Source organism: Oncorhynchus mykiss, chromosome 1 (assembly GCF_057628025.1).
Source record: "Oncorhynchus mykiss isolate SJ-2025 chromosome 1, ASM5762802v1, whole genome shotgun sequence".
NCBI lineage: Eukaryota > Metazoa > Chordata > Actinopteri > Salmoniformes > Salmonidae > Oncorhynchus > Oncorhynchus mykiss.
Genome location: NC_143022.1, coordinates 87,564,431 through 87,579,718, shown reverse-complemented (window position 1 = coordinate 87,579,718; position 15,288 = coordinate 87,564,431). Strand labels below are relative to the sequence as shown.

The window sequence follows — 15,288 nt, the reverse complement described above, 5'->3', positions numbered from 1 at the left end:
TTATCATAGGTTACTGTTTAAGTTCCCTAAGTTGGTATCCATCAACATCTATCATATGTTACTGTTTAAGTTCCCTAAATTGGCATCCATCAACATTTACTTTGATTAATTTATGGCACCTTTTATTATGTTATTTGGAATAGTATTTATAAATTTGAATGTATTGATTTTTTATTGTATTTGAATGTTTCTGTAGAAGGGGCTATGGCTATTTAAAGGATGGGGTTGAGCTGGTCCCGGACCCGGAGACGTGGGCAGACCATGATAAGCAGATTCCATTAGCTTCCATAGCCACAGAGTCAGATTCCACAGCCACAGAGTCAGATTCCACAGCCACAAAGTCAGATTCCATAGCCACAGAGTCAGATTCCATACCCACAGAGTCAGATTCCATAGCCACAGAGCCAGATTCCATAGCCACAGAGTCAGATTCCACAGCCACAAAGTCAGATTCCACAGCCACAAAGTCAGATTCCACAGCCACAAAGTCAGATTCCATAGCCACAGAGTCAGATTCCATTAACTTCCATAGCCACAGAGTCAGATTCCATTAACTTCCATAGCCACAGAGTCAGATTCCATAGCCACATTTTATTAACATTAGCTTCCATAGCCACAGAGTCAGATTCCACAGCCACAAAGTCAGATTCCATAGCCACATTTTATTAAAGGTTAGGGTTGAGGTTAACAGTGTGGTTAGGTTAGGGTTAAGTTTAACAGTGTGGTTAGGTTAGTTTAGGTTAGGTTAGGTTAGGTTAAAGGTTAACAATGTGGATAGGTTAGGGTTAAGTTTAACAGTGTGGTTAGGTTAGGATTAAAGTTGGGTTTAAAATCACATTTTAAGAAGATCAAATGTAGAAATGGGCGGGATTTATGACTTTCTGACTATGGAATCTAGTAATTACCCGAGTGGAGCAGCGGTCTAAGTTCAAGAGGTGTCACTACAGTCCCTGGTTCGAATCCAGGCTATATCACATCTGGCTGTGATTGGGAGTCCCATGAGGCAGTGCACAATTGGCCAAGCATCGTCCGGGTTTGGCTGGGGCAGCCCATCATTGTAAATAAGAATTTGTTCTTAACTGACTTGCCTAGTTAAATAAAAAATATAAATCCTACATTCATGTGCTTGTCAAAATTTCACATTTTTGGTGTCGGAAATACGACTTTGTTTCATTCATGTGCTATTTGGTGATTTGGTCAGAACAATTCTTCAACCAGTAAGAGTTTAGCTACCTTGATATTGACAATATGGTCAATCTAAATACATTACAAATTACATACTGATGAGGCTGTAGTGGTCAAAAACGGATTAGTTTTTTGGCAGCAACACTTTCTAATTTTCCTCTTGTAATTCTGACTTGGAGGGTCATTCAAGTGAAACTACCCAGTCAGAACTAGGAATTTCAAAGAACTCCGAAAGCACATGAACGTGTCAATGAACCTTTGGTAAAGAAGCGTGCAGTGTTTAGCCCAGGGACGTCACTAGAGATTACTGGATAGGGGGGCTAAGCCTCTTTTAGGGAGGTCTGGCATACAGTCTCAATCCACAGAAGTAGCTAATGTTAATTTAAATGTTAGCTACAAGTAGGCCTAAAGGTGCATGTACACTAGATAGTGGTAAATTGACGCGTGCAGCTTAGGCCGCCCCTTGTGACTCACTTGTGGGCGTGCTGGAAGCATATGGCAGCACGTTCGATTGTGCGTCAAGAATTCAGCAGAGCAAGTTTGTATGAAGGTCTGGTTATTAAATGGGTACATAGTTCAATAGTAATATTGTCTAAAACGCTCTGGTGACAAGAAAACTTTGCTGCCCTGTTTCCAATTATCCACATGGCTGGGAGAACCTATTTAGGTAAGTAAACACATGACAAACATTTTTTTAAACTATGTATTATTAGCTAATTAGCGACAGTGCAGGCTAATTCAAATGAGATGCAAAATTAACTAGCTAGTTGGCTAGCTAGCTATCTAGCCAACGTCATATACTGTATAGATAGCTAGCTAACGGAATTAAATATCACAGGCTACCTAACATCATATTAGCTCAGTATCTTTTTGCATTTATCACTGTAAAAAACGAACTCCAAATGCATGTGTAGGTAGCTAGCTAACAGCTTTGGAGGGTGAAAGGATAGCAGCCCCAACTGTCAAAGTGAGAGAGTAGACTATTCTAGATAGGGCAGGTACTTTTGTCTAGTTCCTGTCCTTAGAAGTGAGGATGGAGATAATAGTAACATTATATTCAGTACGGTATAATTTGACTAAATAAAGTCTGTTTCTTGTGAGGTTATCGGTCCTCAGATAAAGAGAGCTGTGAAAGCCTGTCTACATATGAAGAGGTCCCAATGAAGAGCAGTGGTTCTCACTTTAACTAGGAAGTATAATTAATAAAGAGATGCTTTACATTGAAATACAGATAGGTCAGTTTTGCATTTCACCTCCTGATTGATGACTAACAATGTTAGAATAAAAAAATAAAACAAGGCTTAAACATGCTCTCTCCATCTGTCTCTCGTCTGCAGATATGTTTTGATGTGAGAGGATGCCAACCCCCAGTCCCATCATCGCCACCTCACCTCTTTTAAGATAATATTGTCTCTCGTTGGCCCAAAGGTTATGTAATTGTGATGAACTGAGAGAATATTTAGGTAGCACTGTGATTCATTAATCATGTGCTGCCTTTCCTGCTCCATTTGAATGACCTAAAACATGACATTTCTACCTTTATATTTTGTGGCAGAGAGAAAGTTAAGATATCAGACAGGGAAGGTGATATAAATAATACTCTGAGCAAACATTATTTCCTAAAGGTCTTATTGATGAAGTACCTATGTATGTTATGTTGTTAATGTGAACATGAATTATGTCCCCATTTCAGATTACTCTGACCTTTTTCTTGCTCTGTACCCAATGATTGATGAAAATTTGCTTGGTAGGTCGATGTCCTCATTGTGGTTATACAGACGTGTTTAATACGTTTTATGTTGACAGTTGAATCAATTTGAAAAAATAAGAAACCAGCACACTGCCCTTATATTTTTCTTATTTTTCACATTTATTCAACTGTTACCATGCACCTGCAAAAGAGACAACTCAGATGTGCGAGTGCCTTTTGAATTTTCAAGTTAGGAAATAGAAAGTTCTGACGAGCACGTAATTGCAGCATTTGATAGTTGTGAATAGCTTCCATAGCCACAAAGTCATAAAGCCCGCCCATTTCTACAATTAATCTTCTTAAAATTGTATTTTAAACATATCTTTAACCCTAACCTAACCACACTGTTAACCTTATCCATAACCTTAAATAACATGTTGACTTTGTGGCTGTGGAATCTGACTCTGTGGCTATGGAAGCTAATGGAATCTGACTCTGTGGCAATGGAATCTGACTTTGTGGCTGTGGAATCTGACTCTGTGGCTGTGGAATCTGACTCTGTGGCTATGGAAGCTAATGGAATCTGCTTATCATGGTCTGCCCACGTCTCCGGTTCTGGGACGAGCTCAACCCCAGCCTTTAAATTGCTTTAGCACCTCCTACAGAAACAATGCATTTCAATCAAAAAACAATACATTCAAAATTACAAATAATATTCAAAATAACATAATAAAAGGTGCCATACATTAATCAAAGTAAATGTTGATGGATACCAACTTAGGGAACTTAAACAGTAACATATGATAGATGTTGATGGATACCAACTTAGGGAACTTAAACAGTAACCTATGATAAATGTTGATGGATACCAACTTAGGGAACTTAAACAGTAACCTATGATAAATGTTGATGGATACCAACTTAGGGAACTTAAACAGTAACCTATGATAAATGTTGATGGATACCAACTTAGGGTACTTAAACAGTAACCTATGATAAATGTTGATGGATACCAACTTAGGGAACTTAAACAGTAACCTATGATAAATGTTGATGGATACCAACTTAGGGAACTTAAACAGTAACCTATGATAAATGTTGATGGATACCAACTTAGGGAACTTAACCAGTAACCTATGATAAACGCCCCACTGTTAATAACCCCCCTCCCTCATACTTTAACAGATTTGGTTTGAACCCCGGGAACTCCTTTACATGTGTCCTTCAACTCTCCACTTGGGTTAAACATTTATTTTGGGCAGACAGAGACCAGGACACGTGAGTTTTCAATGGAGACCACAAACAGTTCTGATTTTGTATATAGGTTTATAACTTTTATGAAACAGCACAGTTTCATATATGGCAAATATAAATCAACACTGAGATAGATGGGAGGGGTAGAGGGGAGGAGTTGAGGGGAGGGATAGAGGGGAGGGGTAGAGGGGAGGGATTGAGGGGAGGGGAGCTGAAGGACTAAAAACAAACAATGTCAACTAATGTCAAATACACTGTGTCAGTAAAATGTACATAGTCTGTAAAAGCTGGATATAGAAGCCTAAGTGTTGTTGTCCGTGTGTGTGTGTGTATGTGTATATATATATATATTTAAACACACACACACACACGGACAACAACACTTAGGCTTCTATATATATATATATATATATATACAGTACTGTATATATTTACAAAATAATATATGGGGGATTGGAAATGATGCAGACAATTACCCCCATACCTAAAATAAAATGTTTGTGTAATTCCTATAAATAGTTGCTATAAATAGATGTAACAATTGCATTTAAAAAAATACATTTCCATTGTTTAATATATATAGTACATTTTATTATTGCAGTACAGTAGTTATTATACATAGTAGCTGTCTATACTAAGATCTTAATACACGTTGATCATGATTAGTTACAGGCATAGGACATTAAACTAGATCAATAAGATCATGATGTAAGAAATAAGAGACAAGGGGAAAGGTGGTGGAACATAACTAATAACAGAAATGTGATGATAATCAGAACAAACACAGCAGACTGCCTTCAGTAGTTTATTACACTAAATATGACAGAATCATATTGGAGGCAGATAGATGTTGTGACACAGGAGAGAGGAGTGTTCTGTCCTTCCAGTAAAAGGAAGGTCTTCTCAGTCAGTCACTATTGTGCTGCTGCTGCCCTCTGCTGGAGAGGAAGTGAAACATTCAGTCACACTCTCCATTGTGATGTTTCCACTAGATACAGATCTAGGATCAGCTTCCCCTTCCTCCTATCCTAACCTTAATCTTCAGTGGGATTTAAAAACAAATCTGACCCAAGATCAGAATCGAGGTGCAACGTCACCCTAAACCCAGGTGCAGTCCACACTGTAATGTTATAGATACACACTGATAACAATAGTTTAGCTGATCACAATGTGATGATAACATTTTACATGCAGCAAAGCAAAAACACTAATAAAGGTGTTTATGGTTAAATAGTGATGTTTAGTACACATAGTGATGTGGTGTTGTCTGTATCTTTGTTGAGAGATCAGCATCATCTGGTACAACAGACAGAGGAGACACCAACACTGACCTGTGTGGTCACCTGTAGAGCTAGTGAGCTGTAGACCACATTATCATCTGGTTCTGCTGACTACAGAGGAGGAACAGGTAGAGAGGTGAACAGGGACAGTTCTGTCATGATGGAGATACACTATAAAAACACACTTCTCTGTGAAATTAAAAGTGTAGACAGTTATAATTGTGATATGTAACATAAAGGTGATATATTAGGCCTACAGCTATAATGGTGATGTAACCATGACTATATTAACACTGAGGAAACAATCACCTACTGTTGTTTCTGATAACATAATACTAGCTGTGGAGAATCAGTAGAACAGCTTTACCTTGGTCTGTCCTTTTAGTTGGGTCTTGTGCTGGAGGATGACAGTGCTGTATGTGACATCATCAGCTTCAGGAAATGGATCCTGTTGGTAGAGAGACACAAATAGCAAAAATGTGTTGTTATACTGTTATAGTGTACATTTACCTATTGTCCTCCGAGACACAACTACGACAACATAACCAACAAAAATGGGTCACATTTCTTGCAGGTCTGTCGGACAATGGGAATGTACAAGTCAAAGGTGGTTTCGAGGGGACTCCTACGGTAGGTACACCTAAAGCTCATCTCTTGGCAGTAGTGCTGAGACCCCTATCAGATCACAGCAAAATCACACTCTACTTGAACAGGGCTGAGCTCAATCATGAGGCATCAAAGCCAAAGGACCTGAATAATATTAAGAAATGCTATAGATGGAAGGAAAGTATTGTGGAAATCTACTATAAAACAATTAGGCAAGACACATTCAATCCCTTCTCAACAATTTCCTGGACAAAAATACACTACAGAACAAGAATGAACAGCACGTCAGAAATCAGCTCAATGTAATTGAAGAATCCATAGACTAACCACGTAGATTTGGAAAAACCATTCAACATTGGAAAACTCTAAACAAACAGCAACACGATGAGTTATCTATCCAAAACGGAGATGTTTGGATAAACCACTTCTCCAATCTTTTTGGTTCTATAACAAAGAACAAACAGCAGAAACATGTACATGATCAAATACAGATCTTAGAATCAACTATTAAATACTAGCAGAACCCACTGGATTCTCCAATTACATTAAATGATCTACAGGAGAAAATACAAACCCTACAAACAAAAAGGCTAGTGGGGTTGATGGTATCCTAACTGTAATGATAAAATATACAGAACACAAATCTATCCTGGCTATCCGTAAACTCTTTAACATCTTCCTCAGCTCTGGCATATTCCCCATTATCTGGAACCAAGGACTGATCACCCCAATCCACAAAAGTGAAGACAAATTTGACCCCATTAATTACCTGTCACGCCCTGACCATAGAGAGCCCATGGGGTTCTCTATGGTGCAATAGGTCAGAGCGTGACTAGGGGGTGTTCTAGTCTTGTATTATGTTGGTGTGAGTATGGTTCCCAATTGGAGGCAGATGATGATCGTTGCCTCTAATTGGGGATCATACTTAGTGTGGTCCTTTTCCCACCTGCGTTTGTGGGATATTGTTTATTTTGGTTTAGTGCTATGTGCACTATGAACTTTACGTTTGTTTATTCTTTGTTGTTTTTTGAAGATTCACTTTAATAAATATGTGGAACTCTACTCACGCTGCACCTTGGCCCGCTCATTATGTATACGACGAACGTGACATAACCGTGGGAAATGCGTCAACAGCAACCTTGGGAAAATTATCATTAACAGCAGACTCGTACATTTTCTCAGAGAAAACAATGTACTGAGCAAATGTCAAATTGTCTTTTTACCAAATTACAGTACGACAGACAACGTATTTTCCCTGCACACCCTAATCGACAAACAAACCAACCAAAAAAAGGCGAATTCTTCTTCAAATTCTTGTTGGTTTCAAAAAAGCTCTTAATCAATTTGGCATGAGGGCCTGCTGTACAAATTGAAGGAAGGTGGTGTTGCTTGAAAAAAATGACGTAAAATCCATGTACAAAAAAACACATTTCTTCCACAGGGCCCGGGTCCCTGTCTCTGTTGGTGAGACAGGGATACAGCTTAAGCCCCACCCTCTTCAACATATGTTTCCCATGCCAATAAAGCCCTTTGAATTGAGAGCCCCAGCTCACTGCAGAGATGGAGTGATTGGTACTAGTCCAAGATTTCCACAGACCAAAACCAGGTTTATTCAGTTTGTACCTGCTGTGCTGTTTCTCTGGTGTGGGTCACCGTGCTGTATGTAATGTCTTGCTTAGGGTCAGCAGACTGCAAATAAATAAATAGCAAATAAATAGCATAGAGAAACAGTTTGTTTCCACTGATATGATGCAGTCAGGTGTATATTTAGTGAACTTACAGTATTCACAACATTTTTCAACATCTTGAGCACTGTAAGAGCTTGGGTTCAGTTAGAATAGGGGACCTTTTATGTCAACTCATTGATAGTCAACTGAAGAAGTAACGCTGGAGTCAAATGGTAGATGATCCCAGATCAACAACAGATTTGCAGATGGTTGAAAATAATAAAATTAAAGAAGTGTATCCTACCACTGAGTTGTTAGTTGTCTGGTCCTTGGCCTTATTGTCCTCTGGAATAAAGAGAGGGAGATGTCAATTACTTCTGAGTTTGTTATAGTACAATAATACCTCTGAATGGGTTTCTAAAAGACAATTCCTCCAAATATTTTCTGTCATTCAAGATGAATCATAGGCAAGAAATATACTGTTGGTCACAATATCAATACATTTAGTATTTTTCTAAACTATTCTCCTGTTTTATATTCACATAAAATGACTACTTACTATGCCTTCTCCACATCTTCCATGTTACTAGGATACCAGCTGTCACCACCACCAACATGCCCAGATAGATGAGTAGGACTTTCACGGACCTGATGACAACATGAATTAATAATACAATTAAAATAGATAATTATAAATGTATCATTTGTGAAAAGGTAACAACTTGTATGATAAGTGGAACAATTATTTATCTATTCACATGTGTGGAAGTTGACCATGCAAATGAAGAGATATGATTATTATTGAGATTATGACTATTTATTAAGTGTGCAACTTGTTCTTGCACATGAGTGAGTATAAAACACTATTGCAGCTACTTCTCACAAGGCAACCACAGAGATGTTCTACCCAGGAGGAAGTGATAACAGTCTCTATATGCATTTAGGGAGGGTGTTTGGTTAGCATTAACTGTTGTAGTGTATGATGGAATTGTAATGTTTCTCTGAGTTCATATTATCTAACAACATGTGGGATAAAACATCTGAAGGAGTGATAATAACCTCTGGTGGACTTCCTCCATGTTCCCCTCAGCTCCTTGACTTGTGTTGTCAGTCTGAACAGGCTCAGCAGTTGGAGAGGCAGAGGGTTGTTGAGGGGTTGGGTCTTGGGTTGCTGTGAGGTAAAACAACAATATCATCAATGAAGTTAATGGTAAACCAGATAGTCAGGTTGTATAGCAACATCACATTCATAGTTCATATTACAATTAGTTCCAGATGATACCAGTGGATAAAACAAAGTGAATCATATTGATCATAAAGTATGTGATTGATCTACTAACTTGAGGTCATCTTAGAGGTTCTCTGTGTTGCAGTTTGTTGACTGACAGTGATGTGAATAGGCATCTCTATTTCTCCAACTCTACACCAATACCAGTCAGTGTTCTCCATCTTCAGTCCACTCATAGTCACTGTTAAGACTGTTCTGTTGTTGGCATCACTAGTCCGCATTAATGTCACTGATGTTCCATGTAAAGTCCCAGAATACCCACTCACACAATCACCACCCATCCTGCACCACTTCATATCTCCAGAGTTACTATAGTAACAACGGACAGTGATACTCCCTCCTTCTACTCCAGTCACTTCCTGTTGTTCCACATAGAGTTCTGGAGTACCTGGACACAGGTAAAAAACAAGAATTCAGAGATGAAAAAAAGTGCTTTTACAACAGGCTCCTTACAAATTCCTTCAAGCTGCAATCTGGGATTGACACATCTATTTTTTGTCTTTTAAATTCATAATAATGATATATAGTCATTGTTTCTTGAAGAATGTAACTTTCCTCACAAGCTTAGTTGTGTTACTCCATCATGACCCCAAATATACTCAGCGAATAAAGAAACGTTGTTAGGTTCTTATTTTTCAGAGAAAATAACTCAAGGGCACTAAAGAAGCTTTTACCAAGTTTATTTCTTCCCAAAAGGTTCTGTATAGCTGTAATTCAGACAACTCTAAATTTCTTCCAGACAGATATATACAATGCTCAAAAAAATAAAGGGAACACTTAAACAACACAATGTAACTCCAAGTCAATCAGACTTCTGTGAAATCAAACTGTCCACTTAGGAAACAACACTGATTGACAATAAATGTCACATGCTGTTGTGCAAAAAGAATAGACACCAGAATTGACAACAGGTGGAAATTATAGGCAATTAGCAAGACACCCCCAATAAAGGAGTGGTTCTGCAGGTGGTGACCACAGACCACTTCTCAGTTCCTATGCTTCCTGGCTGATGTTTTGGTCACTTTTGAATGCTGGCGGTGCTTTCACTCTAGTGGTAGCATGAGACGGAGTCTACAACCCACACAACTGGCTCAGGTAGTGCAGCTCATCCAGGATGGCACATCAATGCGAGCTGTGGCAAGAAGGTTTGCTGTGTCTGTCAGCGTAATGTCCAGAGCATTGAGGCGCTACCAGGAGACAGACCAGTACATCAGGAGACGTGGAGGAGGCCATAGGAGGGCAACAACCCAGCAGCAGGACCGCTACCTCCACCTTTGTGCAAGGAGGAGCAGGAGGCGCACTGCCAGAGCCCTGCAAAATTACCTCCAGCAGGCCACAAATGTGCATGTGTCTGCTCAAACGGTCAGAAACTCCATGAGGATGGTATGAGGGCCCGACGTCCACAGGTGGGGGTTGTGCTTACAGCCCAACACCGTGCACAACGTTTTTCATTTGCCAGAGAACACCAAGATTGGCAAATTCGCCACTGGCGCCCTGTGCTCTTCACAGATGAAAGCAGGTTCACACTGAGCACATGTGACAGTCTGGAGACACCGTGGAGAATGTTCTGCTGCCCTGCAACATCCTCCAGCATGACCAGATTGGCAGTGGGTCAGTCATGGTGTGGGGTGGCATTTCTTTGGGGGGCCGCACAGCCCTCCATGTGCTCGCCAGAGGTAGCCTGACTGCCATTAGGTACCGAGAGGAGATCCTCAGACCCCTTGTGAGACCATATGCTGGTGCGGTTGGCCCTGGATTCCTCCTAATGCAAGACAATGCTAGACCTCATGTGGCTGGAGTGTGTCAGCAGTTCCTGCAAGAGGAAGGCATTGATGCTATGTACTGGCCCGCCCGTTCCCCAGACCTGAATCCAATTGAGCACATCGGGGACATCATGTCTCGCTCCATCCACCAACGCCAAGCTGCACCACAGACTGTCCAGGAGTTGGCGGATGCTTTAGTCCAGGTCTGGGAGGAGATCCCTCAGGAGACCATCCGCCACCTCATCAGGAGCATGCCCAGGCGTTGTAGGGAGGTCATACAGGCATGTGGAGGCCACACACACTACTGTGCCTCATTTTGACTTGTTTTAAGGACATTACATCAAAGTTGGATCAGCCAGTAGTGTGGTTTTCCACTTTAATTTTGAGTGTGACTCCAAATCTAGACCTCCATGGGTTGATTAATTTGATTTCGTATTCCAGAAATGCTATGCATACAATGCATTTTATTTTTTATTAAATGTGTATGTATGTTTCCATTTTATTTCGTTAATATTAAATAGCCTATATATTAACAAAATAAAATGGCAAATAGCCTATGTTGCAAATTATTTGTTTTCTTTCTTTTATTTTCAGTGAATAGTTATGTGTCTTTATCATCACGGTGAAACTGCTTTGGGTGCGACAAGTGAACACACTGTGTTTTTTTTTTTTGACTTAAAGCTCAAGGTTTCTGGACCAGAAATGGATAGAATAATAATATTAATATAACTCTGTTGCACTCGACTATGTTCTTGCCTATTAGTTGACCTGTACTGTATTGTACTCTTCCCCTGCAATTCTCTGAATAAAAATGTCAATTTCAAGGTGACGCAACGCCTGGTTATACTGCGTTTCTGTCTAAAGGTATATTGTCTAGAGCCATGGCATCATAATGATGGTAATAAGAGGTGCATTAATTTGGGTGGTACTGTGTAGGACCTCACTGAAGGCCCAGGCCCCAGGCCCACGGCATGCTACTGCAATTAATGAACATCCATCTGTGGAACGGTCATTAAGACACTAACAGCTTGTGGCGAAATCCTGCACGGAGCCTTCACCGTGCACTGCCACTTTAAGAGCGCATCAGCAGTAAGGAAGGAGGAAATAAAGACAGCTATTTCAGCTCTTTTGGGAGGAGCTCTTTGTTTGTTTTCAGCATGTGTAGTTTATAAAGTATTTAACTCAATCATCGGTATGATCGCTCTAGGTCGTGGTGGTTTTAATTTGGGACCGCGCCCGTTATGAATCGCATGGATTAGTAGCAACATTGTTGCTTGGATAGGTCGAACAGTGTTCCGTGACTCTCTGTTAAGCTGGAGAATGCTGTTTGCGGTTTTCCGGTAGGGCTGAAAGTGCTGGGGGTCCAGGAGGGAGAGAAACATAATTTTTTCTTGGTCTTGAAACCTGTTTCGTATCTGGCAAAAAATCTTGTCCAGAATATTGCTGTGGAGTTGTTGGTAGTATGTGCGAGGGTCTCCTTGTGCTGGGCCTCTGCGTGCACTGGGTGAACTTGAGATGCGCGCTGTGTCATCGTAGATTTGACTGAACCTGCGCCTCTCTCACTCAATTGTAATTATAGGCATTCCCAGCAGTACAGTTTGCAGTGCTTCTCGGAGCCTGTGAGCCATTGATAGCGCTCGTAGTTGGAACTTTGAAAGTGGCGAACGAACCCCTTTCCCGCCTGTGACAGGCTTTGTAGCGTCGGCGTCGGGCGACCTCTCCTTACAATGTCTAACTTTTCTTGAAAAGTTTGTCTTGAGAATGGCGTTATAATTATATCCTCGACCAAATCGATATCTTCTCCTCCTTCCGCCATTGTGGGTTGAAAAACAGCTTAGTAGTACGCAAATTAATTTGTTTATCAAATTCAGTTTCCTAGTTGTGAGGTTCTGCATAGACCTGCCCATATAGGACCTGCCTCTCAATATTGGTAATCCAATCAAAAGACGTGCACGCACTACGCCTGCTAGCTGGCTCCTGTGTAACACTGGAGTCAGCCAGCGGGCGTACAATAGCCAACTCTAAAGCTGATTGGTTGACACTAAATTTTAATTTCCATTCACTTTAAGCTACAAGCACGCACTGTTGATTCTGAAGGCCTGAGGGCAGATTTTAGACCCCTGGCAACACATGATGGCTGAATATAATTGGATAAAAGATCTAACATAAAGACCAGCCCTCCAAATCTCAACCTGGGGCTGGAAGCAGTGCAACCAAGAGTAAAGCTATGAAATGAAGAGTATACTCTGGGGAATAATTTAATTTGTGGGAAAATATATTTAAAAAATAATAATATTCTGATGATGTTTAGGCCAGCAGAGAAGGCCTTGCTGGCCCTGATGGCCCACCACTGATTAATTGCTTATGGTTCATTGAACAAGCATGGGAAACAGTGTTTAAACCCTTTACATTGAAGATCTGTGAAGTTATTTGAATTTGAACTAAGTATCTTTGAAAGACGGGTCCTGAAAAAGGGATGTTTCTTTTTTTTCAGAGTTTATAATCTTGTTTTACCTACATGTACAGTATAGCTCTGTCTATGATTTTCAGAGTGGTTACACATTTCTCATTTCATTTGTTTTAATAGGTTATTTATCATTATTTTGTATTTGACATTGCAGGATTACAGGACACTCCGTAGGACATTGCTGAGCACTATTCATTCTACTTTACTAGATACAAGCAGTGAAGGGATCTTACCTGGAGTGACAGACAGGTAGAACCATTGTATCATGATATCTGTTCCTCCATTGATCTCCACAACACACCTGTAATTCCCATAGTCCCGTGACGTCAGGTCAGTCATGGTCACAGTGAAGATTCTCTTGTTGATGTCATCAGAGATTGAGGTCTTACCACTGCTCTTAAGATGGTCTGTACGTACTACATACGAACATACATCCCAACCTAATCCTTTACACCAATACTTCACGTGGTTGATGTAATACTGATCATAGCGACATGGGAAGGTGGTGGAGCCTCCTGTCTGCACAGACACAGTCCTCACTGTGGACACATCAACACAAAACACATTTAGGTTGTGGAATGCAATCACTTTATTTCTGCACTATAAAACAACTTGTGTATGATTAAGATTGATAACACTGTTTACAGCACTTTATTGAAACATCTCACATGAAACAATTATACAGTCTAAATACAATACATTTATATACTATGGTATTCGCTACACTGCTTTTGTGGAATTTACTGTAGTATTCACTATAGTGTTTTGCGGATTGATAACTGTAGTGTATTGTAGTAACATCTGCCGACTATGCAAGTTACTGTTTAATGAGGGGAACTCCTCAACCACAACATAAAGACACACAGGTTTGTGACAGGCCACCTATTGAGTTAGGTCAACAGACGATTAGGATTTTTTGTTTGATACAGATAATACACATTAACAAGAGTACACCAAAATGACTTATTAGCTTTATGAAATACAACAGTGCTTTCACAGAGATTCAGCTGACCAAGTAAACAACATGACCTAAAACTGTGACAAACAATACCGTACTTCTGATGGTAGAAAATAATAAACAGGTAACCACAGTATTTACAGGGGTGTAAAATACTTAAGTAAAAATACTTTAAAGTACTAGTTAAGTATTTTGGGGGGTTATCTGTACTTTACTATTCATGTTTTGGACAACTTTTAATATTACTTCACAACATTTCTAAAGAAAATAATGTACTTTCTGCTCCATACATTTTCCCTGACACCAAAAAAGTACTTGTTACATGTTGAATGCTTAGCTGGAAAATTGTCAAATTCATGCACTTGATCATCCCTACGGCCTCTGACCAGGCAGACTCACTAAACACACATGCTTCGTTTGTAAATTATGTCTGAGTGTTGGAGTATGCCCCTGGCTATCTGTAAATTAAAAAAACAAGAACATGGTGCTGTCTGGTTTGCTTAATCTAAGGAATTTGAAATTATTTATACTTTTACTTTGGATACTTAAAGTGGAATATCACTCTAAAATGAAAATGGTATTTTTTTCATTAGTTTACTGTTGATACAGTCCCAAAATGTTTTGCAAGTCAGCAGGGGCGGACTGAAACAATAATTCAGGCTGGGAATTTGACTATATCCCATGCCACCATGTTCACGCAAACCACCAGACAGCTAATTTTGTAGGGTAACCCTATTTGTTGTTGTAATGGGTACCAAACTAGGTATATATTTGACCACTATGTTCATCTGGGAAGAAAGTTATCCACATTACAAAATACAAACATTTGGGACTGACTAACAAGTAGCCTATCTGAACACTGAGTTTTCAAGGTATGCTATGGCTGTGGGTGCACCCTCAAAAACTCACTAGGAATACACCAATCATAGCACATACAAATGTACAAGGCTAGACACACAAAACAATTAGCCTACACGTTTTAAAAAGATAATTAGATACACAGAGTTAGCTCAAATGTTCAAGTGATTATCTTTATATTCAAGCATCAAGCATATCAACAGTATCAAAAAACTTCACACACGCACACACATTCACTGAACGTGAACATAAGCTACAACAATGTAAGTAAG

At 39.7% G+C, this 15,288-nt stretch overlaps 1 protein-coding gene across 1 annotated transcript; it reads right to left on the bottom strand.

The window, feature by feature from the left end:
- Positions 1 to 5,343: 5,343 nt before the first annotated feature.
- On the bottom strand, positions 5,344 to 13,733 carry LOC110532822 (uncharacterized). Its single transcript, XM_090243169.1, has 8 exons — positions 13,434 to 13,733; positions 9,023 to 9,358; positions 8,742 to 8,853; positions 8,242 to 8,330; positions 7,987 to 8,027; positions 7,639 to 7,704; positions 5,777 to 5,857; positions 5,344 to 5,520 (listed from the first exon to the last, which is right to left on the bottom strand). Exons 1-8 carry the CDS (start codon positions 13,537 to 13,539, stop codon positions 5,422 to 5,424), a joined length of 930 nt encoding a protein of 309 aa, XP_090099295.1. The 5' UTR covers positions 13,540 to 13,733; the 3' UTR covers positions 5,344 to 5,421.
- Between the last annotated feature and the right edge of the window lie 1,555 nt (positions 13,734 to 15,288).

Excerpts from the sequence above, each read along its gene's own strand:
- LOC110532822 (XM_090243169.1), bottom strand. The coding sequence starts at position 13,539 with ATGACTGACCTGACGTCACGGGACTATGGGAATTACAGGTGTGTTGTG. Across the intron at positions 8,028-8,241 it reads GAAGATGTGGAGAAGGCATA|AGGACAATAAGGCCAAGGAC; the intron begins GTAAGTAGTCAT and ends TCTTTATTCCAG. Across the intron at positions 5,521-5,776 it reads AACTAAAAGGACAGACCAAG|TCAGCAGAACCAGATGATAA; the intron begins GTAAAGCTGTTC and ends CCTCCTCTGTAG.